Consider the following 12,380-nt stretch of genomic DNA (forward strand, 5'->3'; position numbering starts at 1 on the left):
GCGCGCCATCAATGTGAGCATCCAACCTACGTTTATTTTCCATTGTTATTGCAAAATGTGGAAGTTTTTGAAAGAAATGCCCAAAGTGGAACTACACGCACACCTGAATGGTTCACTAAACACCAATAGCCTGCGGGATCTGGCCGAGAAGGTTTATGGCAACACCTCGGAGGAGTTCTCGCATCTGTGTGCGCGCTTTGTTAATTTTGAAAAGGATTCAAATCTGGACAAATGCTTCGAAAAGTTTGCCTTTGTGCATGAGCTGACCTCAACAGCCGCGGGACTGCAGTATGCTACGGAGCTGGTCATACGCGACTTTGCCAATGATAACATTCAGTATCTGGAGCTGCGCACCACGCCTAAGGCCAACAAAAACTACCTGCGTCGCGACTATCTGCGCATTGTGCTAGACACGATCAAAAGGAGCCGCAAAAAATACCCCAACATTCTGGTGAAGCTTTTGCCGTCTATCAATCGATCCGAGCCTGTGGCGGTGGCCGAAGAGACTGTGGCGTTGGCTCTGGAGCTTGCAAAAACCGATCCAGACCTGGTGGTGGGCATTGATCTGAGCGGGATCCCAACCAAAGGGAAATTCACTGACTTCTGTGGTGTGCTGGACTTGGCACGCAGGGAGGGGTTGAAGCTTGTCATCCATTGTGCGGAAATCGACAATCCCCCGGAGATCAAGGAGATGCTATCCTTTGGTATGTCGCGCTGTGGACATGGGACCTACTTGACCGAAGAAGATTTTGCCCAAATGAAGGCGGCAAACATCCCGATTGAGTGCTGCCTCACGAGCAATGTCAAGTCGGGCTCTGTTTCCAGCTTCGAGGAGCATCATCTGAAGCGGCTAATGGAATCTGATGCCCCCAGAGTCGTATGCACAGATGACAGCGGCGTGTTCGACACGTCGCTGACAAATGAGTTTTTGCTGGTGGTGGAAACATTTAATGTGACGCGGGACCAGTGCATTGACCTGACCCTGGAGGCAGTGAAGCACTCATTTGCCAGTGAGCAGGAGCGCCAGCAGATGGCACTCAAAGTGGAACATTATGTAAACAGCTTGCAAACGGACTAACATTTAATTTGAATTCATTGTTTTCGATAATTGGTTGCGCTTAAATTGTGATATACTGTTATCGAAAAGCTGGGGAAAGTACTAATTTTGCCATACTGCGTAGGACCATGACTGCAAACAAAATAAATAAAATGTAATTTCAACAAATATGACTCTACAATTAAGTGAATTTCTGTGTCGGGTGTGCCTTCAACAACAAGAGCTCCTAGTGGACATTTACGAGAATGTGGAAGAGCTTCAAATGGACTTGAGCTCATTGCTGGAGAGTTGTGGTAACATCAAAGTGAGTTTTCACTGACCGGTTTGGTGGTCCATTGAATTTCTTATGAGTTTCCTTGGTTGCAGGTGGAACGTCTCGATGAATATCCCAAATATTTGTGCCAGGAGTGCACCAAGGAGCTGCTCATCACGGCCAAGTTTCGCAAAAAGTGCGCCGAGACGCAGATACGACTACAAGAAGACGCTGCACGAAATGCTCTGAGGCTCGAGGAGAAAGAATGTCTGTCAAATAAGGAATATCAGGGGGAGCAGGAGGTGTTTCGGCCGGAGGAGGACTACCTGACAGAGGGAATCATTGTATGTGATCCCATCGACTATGCAGAACAGGTGCCAACTGAGGAGCAGGAGGAGACGACAGCAGAGGATGCTGGTCAGGAGTCGCTTATCTCTGCCAGCTACAACTGCGACAATTGCGGTGCGGTCTTCCAGCAGGCGCACACCCTACGCAAGCATCTAAAAAACTTCCATGCTCTTACAACCATCTATGACTGTAAAAACTGTGGTCAGTTCTACACGGATAACGCTGAATTTAAAAGCCACAGCTGCTGCACCGATCGCTCCACAGAATTGGTGGTCCAAAGCGGACGGCATAGATGCATTTACTGCGGCAAGTGTCTGCAGTCGGCCACCAGTCTGGCTGAGCATCTGCGGTTGCACACCGGGGAGCGACCTTATTGTTGCGATGATTGCCCACAGACCTTTACGACAAACGGAGCACTGGTTACGCACCAGAAGCGACACTTTAAAGTGATTCAGCACCACTGCAACTATTGCGGCCAGGGATTCGTGGAGTCCAGCAATCTGAAGCGCCATATTACCGCCAAGCACACAAAGGAAAAGCCGCACACCTGCACCGTCTGCCAGCGCAAGTTCTCCAGGGTCTATCTGCTGGAGCTGCACACTCGCACCCATACGGGCGAACGACCCTACAAGTGCAATCATTGCCAGCGAACGTTTAGCCAGCTGGGCGTGCTGCGCAGCCACGAGAGAATACACTCGAATGAGCGCCTGCATCGCTGCCAGCTTTGCCCGAAAACCTTCGGGCGAGCGGCTCAGCTTAGAAATCACATGATGCGCCACGAAGAAGAGACTGAAACTGGTCCAGGTAAGGGACATTTGATAGTTTTTAGGCGTCTTTTAATGCTGGAATTTCTATTTAGTTTAGTGCAGGATCTCAGTGATTGGTTTTCCTTTTTCAATATTTTAAAATCGTTTGGATTAATAATCCAAGATAACCTGGAGGCCTTACGTTTGCCCGGAATAGTTAGTATCTATGACAGCCAGGCTGGCTTTCGCCTCAAGGCAGAGCAATCGTTGAAGATCTTCGAGGAATACCAGACAATCGGTGGCATCATTTGCTTGTGAGTGGACTTTACCTTTCTAGATACTTTGGCGTTTTAAACAGTCTTATTCACCCGCAGATTTGTATTCCTGGAGCACAACTGGACACACACTCCTCTTCCAGCTGCACCGGTGTCCTTGTGCCATGGGCACCCCTCAGTTTTACTTAATTAAAAATAACTTACGGCATTTTTTGTGTTACTCTTTTAATTGTTTATTTGCATGCAGGTAAGATTTAGTAATGTTTCATTCTCGTAATTGGTTTTACATTTGTTTTGATTTGATTCTGTAATTATCCTACAAGTTACAACAAATTACGTAGTTATATGCTTTGCTAAATATATATATGTATATATGTTGTATATGCATATTCATATAATGTATATATGTATATAATCGGTTCTGATTGATGAAATTACAAACGAAAAAGAGACAAACTCGAGTGCCTGCTTTAGGTTGACAGCACAATTACTTCCCATTTGATTTTCATTTCGGTTCTATCCGATCCTATTTGTACAATAATTAATGTATGCTATAGTAGTTATGTATATATTCATATATGTTAGTCATCGTTTGATTTGATTTTCATGCAGGTTTCGAATAATGTAATTCACTTAATTTTTAATTTACGAAATTAGTTTTTTCTCCTGTTGTGTTACGAGTGCTGACAAGATTTTCCTATTCCAAGTTATGGCTCAATGCTCTTTGGGATTCGGCGTTCGATTCACATCTCTCGAGCTATACTTTTTGTTCCGGTTTTGCGGCGGGTTAGCTGCTCTCTCCTTCATCCTCATCCTACATCTGGTTCGGGGTTCGGGATACGGTTTGCGGTTCAGATTTAAAATTGAGGGTCAGATCGGGTCGGGTCGGGTTGGGGCTTGGTTTGGTTGGGTTGGGTTGGGTTTTTGGGAATTACTTAGCCTACAAAAGCGTCGCCTCTGCCGGATATTTAATTGGTAAAAGAAGATGGTAAGGAAATCATTATAGCCACGAGCGTTAACAAGGATAACAAGAGGTGAAGAGGCGTGATGGGTGCATAACTCTGTGCTCACACCTGATCCACTACAGCGCTGCGCTCAACTCTGGCGTCCTGCGGTAATACTTACGCGCCTGCACATTTAGATCGTCCAGCAGCAGCTCATTGGATGACTTGGAGCGCTTGGGGAAGATCAGGGCGTGCCGCAGTGGTGTCACATGGGCGATGGCCACATGGGAGCGCGATTTGGGCTTGGGCGGCGGCTTGGGGGCCGCCCGCTTCTGCTTTTGCGAGGGTCGCTTCAGCTGTTGCACGAACGACTTGCTCAGCGTGGAACCACGATTGAAGTCGGCCGCCTGGTGGAGCTGCGACTCGGCGGGATACTTCTGCAGCCGCTGATGCTGCTCCGACTTGAGCCGCTCAAAGAGATTGGTCAGCGTCCGGGACCGTGGTGGAGCCGGCGCTGGATATTTGTTGAGATTCAGTTGGGGAGTACTATGCTTGGGCGTGCGCCCCGCTGCACTCGTGGTAGGTGTGGTCGAGGCTGTCTGCGCCTTGCTGGCAAACACATCGTCGTCCAGTTCGCTCAGGCTCACCAGCATGTGTTCGTCCTCGAACAGGTCATCGGTGTTGGTCAGCGTCATGCCACCTGCCTCCTGCTCTTGTGAGGAGTCATCGTCGTAGCGGGCAAATATCTCATCGAAGGCGGCGTTCACGATGAAGGACTCGTCCTGCAGCTCCTCCTCCACGCTGCTGGGCCGCGTCAGCGTGCCAAACAGATTCTTACGGTAGTCCTCGAAGGTGGACTGGTGCTGCAGCTGCTCCGTGGAGCGGGCACGATGCGGCCTGAGGTGGGCGTTGGCCAGGGTCTGGGTGCTGCAGCTGTTGGTTAATGGTGCCTGAGGCTGTGGCTGTGGCTGTGCCTGTGTTTGTGGTTGGGACTGTGCCCGTGTTCGTGCTTGCTGCTGCAGCTTCTGGCGGTGCATTTGCTGCATGAGGCGCTGTCGCATCTCCTGCGAGCGGCGCTTCAGCTGGTTGTACTTGCTCTGGGTGGTGCCATTGCCATTGGCATTGCCATTCGGCTCGTACTTACTTAGCTCTCTGTCCCGATCCCGGTCCCGGTCCCGTTCCTGCTCGGCCTCGGCCAGGCGACGCTGCAGGGCCAGCGTCTCGAACGTGTGCACCACGCTGCCCACATGGGTGCTGATCTCCGGGATACCGAGGTCCCCGCTAAACAGATCCGCATTGCGTTTGCCTAGCGTGGCGTGGCCATGCCCATGGGCGTGGCAGTGGCGCAGCGGCGGCACCGGACAGCGTCGCACCGGATCTGTGGGGAACTGCTCCACGAATTCGGAGGCCTCCTGCTGCCAGAGAAGGTTGCCCCGCTCATCGTGGCCGCTGGCTGTGGCGTGGCTGGTGGACTGCTTGGGAGGATGTGGTGTAAGCATTGTTGTTGTTTGTTGTATTTTGTTTGTGTGGTGGTGGTTGTTGTTGTTGTAGTTGTTGAATGTGTGGTTGTTGTTGGCAGATATTTCAAGCATTTTTCGTTAATGAAATAAATTAAAAAAATCTGATTAGCATCAAGTTGGAGCCCAGAAAACACACAGAGTACTGTCGATTCGTGTTTGGGTTTGGTGCTTTGTGGCTGGTGAGCTTTTCTGAGAGGACTGGGGCGGTCTTTGGGGGCAGTGGGCGGGGGCTGGGCAGGGTGGTGGGGCGGAGGACATAGCTTACATCTAAAATAAATACATAACTATTTTATATTGGGCTCTTATCCATTCTATATACACATTAAACATTAAACAGTAAACTGTTTTGCGAATTTCCATTTTGTTTTTCATCCTATCAACTAAATTTAGTTTATAGACTATTTAAATATTTAATTTAATGAAACAACAAACAACACAAACAGCTGCCGAGCTCAACAATTGGGGAAGAATATATGTATACATATATATGTTATATATATCTTCTTCATAAGCCATTTATTTACTCGTTTTGCATATAAGAATTTCGTAGCAGCTGCCACAAAATGCCACAAATTGAAATCGGAATCATAAATCCGGAACGGGGGGCCTAGGGAATGCCTTATTACAGCTCGGGTTTTCAGCTTGGTTGTGTGGAGTATCTCTATCAATCAACTGCAGTACTTAGAGCATTTGATGAACCTCTACAGGATGTTACAGTGTCTATATCTATGTGTGTGTATTCATTGATTGTTGTGTGACGTTTAGAGGGTGTCCCAACCAAGTTCCCAAATCTGAAGAAGAATGGGAAGAACCATACAAAATATGGTAAGAATGGTTTTACTTCTGTATAAAAGATTTTTCTATCTTTTTTCTGTCTGTTGTAGGTTCCTGGTAAAAAGTTACTAATAAAGGCACAAAAATGATTGAAAATCTAGGTGCACTAGAAGTTTTGATGGTTAGTGGTGATTGAATATTTTTAAAAATTTGTAGAGAATTTGTAATTGTTATCATAAATTAGGAAATGCACTGATACTTTCGAAGAGAGCATAGTTATGTGTATCTAGCGGACTGGAAATTTCGAATTTTTTTTAACTTTGAGTCATATTTGTTAGACTGGACAGTGTAAAATTGCTGAATTTGAAAGATTTTGGTACAGATTCCACAGTTTCAGATGCGATCTATAGAACCAGCAATGCCATTTGAAATGAAAATCATTAAAGAAGAGAGCCCCCTTTAACATTCTACGATTTTCCACAATTCTCATAGTTATATCCTAAGAAGGGTTGAACTTTTGGGACACCCTGTACCATCCGCAGTCAGAGCTATGTGTAGGTATTAGTGTTAGTGTTACGTGTTACAGTAGCTGTGTGTGTGTGTGCTTGTGCGTGTGGTGGTGTGGTGGTGTTGGGGGTGTGCGCCTAATAATAGTTATTATCAAATGGTAGGCTATCACTGGAGCTCGTGTAGTGTTGCTGCTGCTGCAATTGAGGCGGCTGTGGCAGCACTTGATTGCTGCAACCATTCCGCTTGATTGGCTTGTTGCCGTTGTTGCACTTTTGGTGCTGCTGCTGCTGCTTGTGCATGGCCTTGAAGTCGTCCTGCGACTTGCTGTTGCTGCCTCCATTCTTGGAGCAATGCTTGCCGCTCTTGTGCCCCTTGCCACCGTGCTTGGTGTGCTTCAGGCTGTGGTGCTGCTGCTGCTGTTGCACATGCAGCTGGGGGTTCGAGTGGTCGCTGGCAGTGCCGCTGCTGCCGTAGCTGTAGATCTGCGACTTGGACTGGCTGCGCAGCGGCTGCTGTTGCATGGTGGCCACACTGTAGTGATCCAGGCTATCGAAAGTCTGCAGATAGTGGGGATTTATCTGGGTGCAGTAGTCGCCTCCGCTCTGCTGCTTGCGATCGAGAGTGTTGCGTGTGCTGGTGCCACTGGGATGTGGCAAGTGTGGGCCAGCGTTGTAGCTGAGATGCTGATAATGCGACTCGACATTGACCTGCTGCTTGGATCCGTTCTTCATCGGCAGCGGCGGTGGCTGTGGCTGCGGTGATCTTCTGTTCGTGTTGTTGCCATTACCGTTGCCGTTGCCATTTCCGTTTCCGTTCCCGTTCGACTTGAAGCTGTTGTTGCCACTGTGCAGCGTGAGGCTGTTGTTGCTGTTGCTGTTGTTGCTATGGCTATAGCTGTGATTGCTGTTGCTGCACTCGGACTTCGTTTTGATGGCAATGAACGCATTGGGCAGCGGTGGCAGCATTGGCGGTGTACCCGATGGCGTGGCTGTCGATGAGGAGCAGCTGGTGGCTCCCAGTGGTGCTCCTTGAGGAACTGTTGCTGTGGCGCTGGCCACAACCACCAGTTCCCTCTCCCGCTCCCGCTACGCGATGTGATGACCGCCAAATGTGCGTAGCACTGGTACGCTCTGATTTTTTGTTGGTTGGTTGGTTGGTTGGTTGGTTGTTGGTGGTGGGGATTGTTGTTGGTGGTTGTATTGTTCAGTTGGTTGTGGTGGTGTTGGTGGATTCACATTACAATTGTGGTGGTGTGCGTGTGGTAGTGGTTGGGTTAAAATGCGCATTGGTTGGCGGTTGGTTTGGTGGTTTTTGGTTGGAAAATGAAATGTCAGAGCGTAAAAAGAGACGAAAAAAGGAAAAGAGTAGACACTTATCATATAAGTTGTGTTTGATATAAGTATATAAAATATATATATTTCTTTTACTTTTTTTTCTTTAAAAGATAGTATACTTAGGTATCCTCGTGTGTGTGTGTGTGAGTGTCTGTGTGTGTGTGTCGTTGATTGATTCGTGGGGGAGTAGGGAAAAAGTGCGTCAGTTGTGGGGACATATCGCGTTAAAAGTAGTTCTTTTCGGTTTCTTTTGATTGTTCAGTTAAGTAGTTCATATATATACACATATAGTACTATTGTTGCTAAGCTTTCGACCCACTTACAAGTGCCTCTGCTACTTGGTGCATTGTTAAACAAAGGAATTTAAACAGAAAACTTAAACTACATACAATATTTACATAGAGTGTGTTTAGTACTACAATTATGACTACATCTAAAGCGCCTTGTGAGCTTCAACTGGGGTAGGGGGTTTCAGAACTTATATTAAAGGCAGCTCCTTGGGGTGACTCCCGGGTGCAAGTCACTCGGAATTTCATGCATGGGAGCAGTGACAGGCAGGCAGGCAGCAGGCGGGGGGAGGGGCATGGGGCATGGGGCAGGCAGCACACTAATTTGGCGAGCGAAAAACTTATTAAATTTAACCGGGGAGTACGTGGCAAGCAGTTGGGCCGCATTCACGGAGAAAAATATAGCTAATTAGCCAGGCTAATTTGGAGAAAAAGTGGCCTTAAGCTGCAACCCACGAAGTTGTCGCATTTAAATGACTTCTGGTCTCCACAGGGAGAAGCAGACTCCTTCTTTGCAACGCTCCTTCCATCCTTCGTCCTTTCGTATATATGTTGTATGTTTGAGGCTGACTCGGTAATTTTTACATTAAATTAAAAAAGTTTCCGGCCCGCCCCAAGGAACAGCAACTGTTTTTCTACCCTCCCTCTTTCTATCTGCCTGTCTGTCTGCCTCTCTTTTTCTCTGAGCAGCTCAGGAAATGCACTTTATGCATAGTCAATAACGCACACATATTAAAAGCATATAGTACTCTTACGAAGGGGGGAGGGCCGAGGGAAAACTTCCAGTCGTTCACTCAATGCACTCTCAAAGACACTACAGGGTGCACTTCTCAAGGAAACTTGGAGCTGCTCCTCGGAACAGAAAAGTTGACAGGCATTGACATAATTTTACGCGCAATGACAACTTGAAAGAGCAGAAAGAGGAGCTGAAGCCACCGCAGGATGTCTCTATATGTCCTGAAGCTCTCTCTTTCTCGAGTGCAGGCAAATAAGCGCGTAAGTAAGTGTTACACCCACTCCATATCCCCCCCAAACCCCATCCCGTGCACCCCGGGGGCGCTTTTTCAGCCATTTCCATTGCATTTTCTGCATCATTTAGCTGCCGCTCAGCAAATTGATGGAAATTTAATAGACTTGCCACATAATTGTGGCCGGCATTTGGCGGTTGACTGCCCTGGCTAATGATGGATGACTAAGAATCGAAGACCAGCTGTGGCAGGATCTGGCTTCCTGGACAGGACAGCACCAAACGGTGGACCAACATCATCAACATCAGCGGCAACAGCAACAGCAACAGCAGCAGCAGCCGGAAATGGGAATGGAGGAGTTGGAGGGTCGCTGTCGCCGTCGCCGTCGCTGCCTCAGCGGAAGTTCAACTCAGTGCCACAAAAATTTGAAAACTTTGTAAACAAAACTTTGAGCTCTGCACTTTGCTGCTGGCGCGAAACGAAACGAAAAACATCAGGCGACGATCCGCAGGACCTCTTGGATAAAAATGGTATTCTCCCCCCTCTATTCCCTGTCAACTGCATAAAGTTTTCCACACGGCAAATGGTAGCTGAACTTGCTCTAAACTTGGCCGAGAAGCAGGACCCGGACGCGGACGAGAGCCGGCACTGCCACTGCCACTGCCACTGCCACTGGAGTTCCAACTGGAATCCACTCTGCATACAACAACAAAAGCTTTCATCAATTGTCCGGCGGATGTTAGGTTCACAGACAGAGACAGCACATAGATGTAGATAGAAAGAGGGAGATACAGCAGTGTCAGGGACAGGGACAGGGACAACGACAGTTGCAGCCAAGCTTCCGCTAAGCTCGGCTACATCCGGCACCCAAATCACCGTAACCATCACCCCCACACCCAACCCCCCAACCCCCAACCCCAATAGCAAACTAAGCGGAACCCACTTTCCACTCGCCAACACCCACACCGATCAAAGCTAACTGCACTTCAAAAATGGCTTCTATCCTGAATACACTACACTACAAAGCAAAGAAGTGAGGGAGTGAAAATAAAACTAAATAGAAGGAAGTGGGAGTGATGGAATCGATATTGCGACTAGAAGATACCCCCGATTAACGCCGGGGGTTACAAAGTGAGGAGGAAACTATGAGTATGTCGATTGGCAAGACTCTTCCAATCACAGAAAGACATGCCATGCCCCGAGCGGACGCTACAAAGACAAAAAATAACTACCAGTATTAGAATTATTTCAAAAGGCGAACGTTCGCGGAAAAATAGGGTATATACCATATACCCTTTTACCCCTAAAGTACTGGGTATTTGTAAATATTACTTTGAGCTGGTGATGCTGCTGCAACAGAAGTGGAAGATGGCTTTGCTCGTTTTGCATTTCATTCGAAGAAAATGCAGCAAGTTTTCCCAACCTTCCCACCAACCCTCCCCCCCGCTGCAACTCGCGTCCTTGTGTTGGTGCTGTTGCCTTTGTGTATCGTACAATTGTAATAACTATCTCGGCGAGTGTTTGAAATGCGTTTACCAAAAAAACTTTTTACGGCTCTCAGCCACTGCAAGAGTGCAGGAATTTTTACGCTTTTCTTTGCTCCTCCTCCAGCTCGTGCTCGTGCTCCTCTTCTCATCCTTTTTTGCATGGCCGAAAGGGTGGCACGTATTTATTTCAGTTTTAAATAAAACGCAAAAACGGGGCCAGGCCAAATGGTTAAAGTACATAAAAGTTGCGTGCTTCTAGACCGGGGAACCCAGAAAAGTATGCTACTGTAATTTCTTGTAATTTTTCGCATACGCCCCGCTGTAAATCCAGAATAATGGCCGCCATAACAGATAGCATATTGAGGTAGTAATTGTTCGAAAGCGAAATAAATTACCCAAAATGTCTGCCACAGCAAAAGGTAGTTTAATTAAATGATTAACACTGATATTTACAACACCATTGCGATACAGAGGGAGCGTGGGAGTGGGAGAGTGTGACCATCAGACTGGTTGGTAGCGAAATAAAAAAGGGGGGGCCGTCACACCACCTAGGACTTCCGCTGCCCATTTTGGAGTGTGCACGAGCACGGTTCGGGGTCAACCGGAAATACAACTTGCGGTCGTGTCGCTTTCATCGTGTGCCTGTCCCTGTCCCAGTCCCAGTCCTCTCCAGTTCTGCCGTGTCTCTGTCCGTATTCGTGTCCGTATCGGTGTACCATAGCCGGACGCGGACGCGGACCCGGACTCGTACTCGGACAACGGTCAATTGCTTTGCTTAAACAGTCGACGGCCGCTGCTTGTTTTGTTTGCTGATTGCGCAAATATTTGCGCAGGCATTAAACGCTGAATTGATGGCCAAACGAGACGACCGTGCGACCGCGATTGCCATGGCCGCCGCCCCAAACACCGGTTCCAGCACCGTCCAGCACCGGCCGCAATATAAATTTAAATATTAACGCCCCGACTTAACCTCGATGAGTCGGCCATGAGCCCCACGCCTTCGTCATCGTCATCGTCTGTCTGTAGGTATTTCTCTTTCTCTTTCTCTTTCAGCCTCCTTTCAGTCTGACTTCTTGACCAAAGTGAAAGGCAAACGTTTGCCTTAATGTTAACAGCCTCGTTACTTTTTATTGCACGCACTGTGCAGGAGGGTCCTCCCTCTTCCTTTTCCCTACCACCGAATGGGTGCTCGCAAAAGGAAACTTAGAGAGGTTCCCAGCACTAAGCCAAAATATTCCGTGTGGTCATTACCAAAAAACCGGCAAAAGCAAAAGTAAAAGCGAAAAAGGTACAAAAAATGTGATTATGAACACAAATTTGCGCTTAAATTGCGGGCGTTTCGTGTGGTTTTATTAAAAAAACCGCCAAGTCATTAAATTTTATTACAAGTTTAATTTTTCAATAAGGCAGGGTGCCGCACCAGCAAAAAGGAAACTCCCAAGGATGCCTTCGTTCGGTTGTTAGCGAATTTTAACCAGGTTGCAGCTAATCGCAATGGGTTGGAAGTTTCCTTAAATCTTTCCAGAAGGCTGCTTGGGAATGGGTTAATAAATTTGTCTAAATTCCGCGTTGGGTATGGGCATGAGGGTTACTCAAATATTGCTCAGGAATCGGGCATGTAGGTGAATGGGTCTCAATAATTATTTTATGCGTATCAACACTAGTTTAAAGGATTTATTGGGACATTATAGGACTTTCATGACCAGGTGGTATACAAAAGTACGGGGTCTTTCATTAGTTTTTAGCTCTAAGAATTTCTGTGTTTACCATTCAAGAAAAAAGGTTGGCTAATAGTTTTGATGGTGCTAACACTGTTAGCAATTTCCGCACTTATGTTCGTTTCCAAAGCTAAAATGCACCGTCCCTGTGAGCCAGCC

General features: G+C 47.5%; 3 protein-coding genes across 3 annotated transcripts in view; 2 read left to right on the plus strand and 1 right to left on the minus strand.

The window, feature by feature from the left end:
- The first annotated feature begins 34 nt into the window (after nt 1-34).
- LOC6591567 (adenosine deaminase-like protein) lies at nt 35-1,225 on the plus strand. The gene has a single exon (XM_002017360.2). It carries the CDS (start codon nt 56-58, stop codon nt 1,076-1,078), a length of 1,023 nt encoding a protein of 340 aa, XP_002017396.1. The 5' UTR covers nt 35-55; the 3' UTR covers nt 1,079-1,225.
- Nucleotides 1,225-2,887, plus strand: LOC6591568 (zinc finger protein 141). The gene is made up of 4 exons (XM_026988751.1): nt 1,225-1,361; nt 1,424-2,462; nt 2,518-2,718; nt 2,779-2,887. The coding sequence occupies exons 1-3, from the start codon at nt 1,227-1,229 to the stop codon at nt 2,520-2,522; spliced, it is 1,179 nt and encodes a 392-aa protein (XP_026844552.1). The 5' UTR covers nt 1,225-1,226; the 3' UTR covers nt 2,523-2,718; nt 2,779-2,887.
- Nucleotides 2,888-3,060: 173 nt separating this feature from the next.
- LOC6591570 overlaps nt 3,061-12,380 on the minus strand; it is a 77,784-nt gene continuing 68,464 nt past the window's right edge. The window contains exon 15 of the mRNA XM_026991415.1: nt 3,061-5,095. Within this exon, the coding sequence (XP_026847216.1) occupies nt 3,761-5,095 (1,335 nt within the window). The 3' untranslated portion in view covers nt 3,061-3,760. The remainder of the gene's footprint in view (nt 5,096-12,380) is intronic.

This window comes from Drosophila persimilis, unplaced genomic scaffold (assembly GCF_003286085.1).
Source record: "Drosophila persimilis strain 14011-0111.01,24,50 unplaced genomic scaffold, DperRS2 tig00000000-arrow-pilon, whole genome shotgun sequence".
NCBI lineage: Eukaryota > Metazoa > Arthropoda > Insecta > Diptera > Drosophilidae > Drosophila > Drosophila persimilis.

What these genes read in the sequence shown, in the direction of transcription:
- LOC6591568 (XM_026988751.1), top strand. Translation starts at nt 1,227, where the DNA reads ATGACTCTACAATTAAGTGAATTTCTGTGTCGGGTGTGCCTTCAACAA. An exon ending in AGAGTTGTGGTAACATCAAA is followed by an intron (nt 1,362 to 1,423) that starts GTGAGTTTTCAC and finishes CCTTGGTTGCAG; the next exon opens with GTGGAACGTCTCGATGAATA.
- LOC6591567 (XM_002017360.2), top strand. Translation starts at nt 56, where the DNA reads ATGTGGAAGTTTTTGAAAGAAATGCCCAAAGTGGAACTACACGCACAC.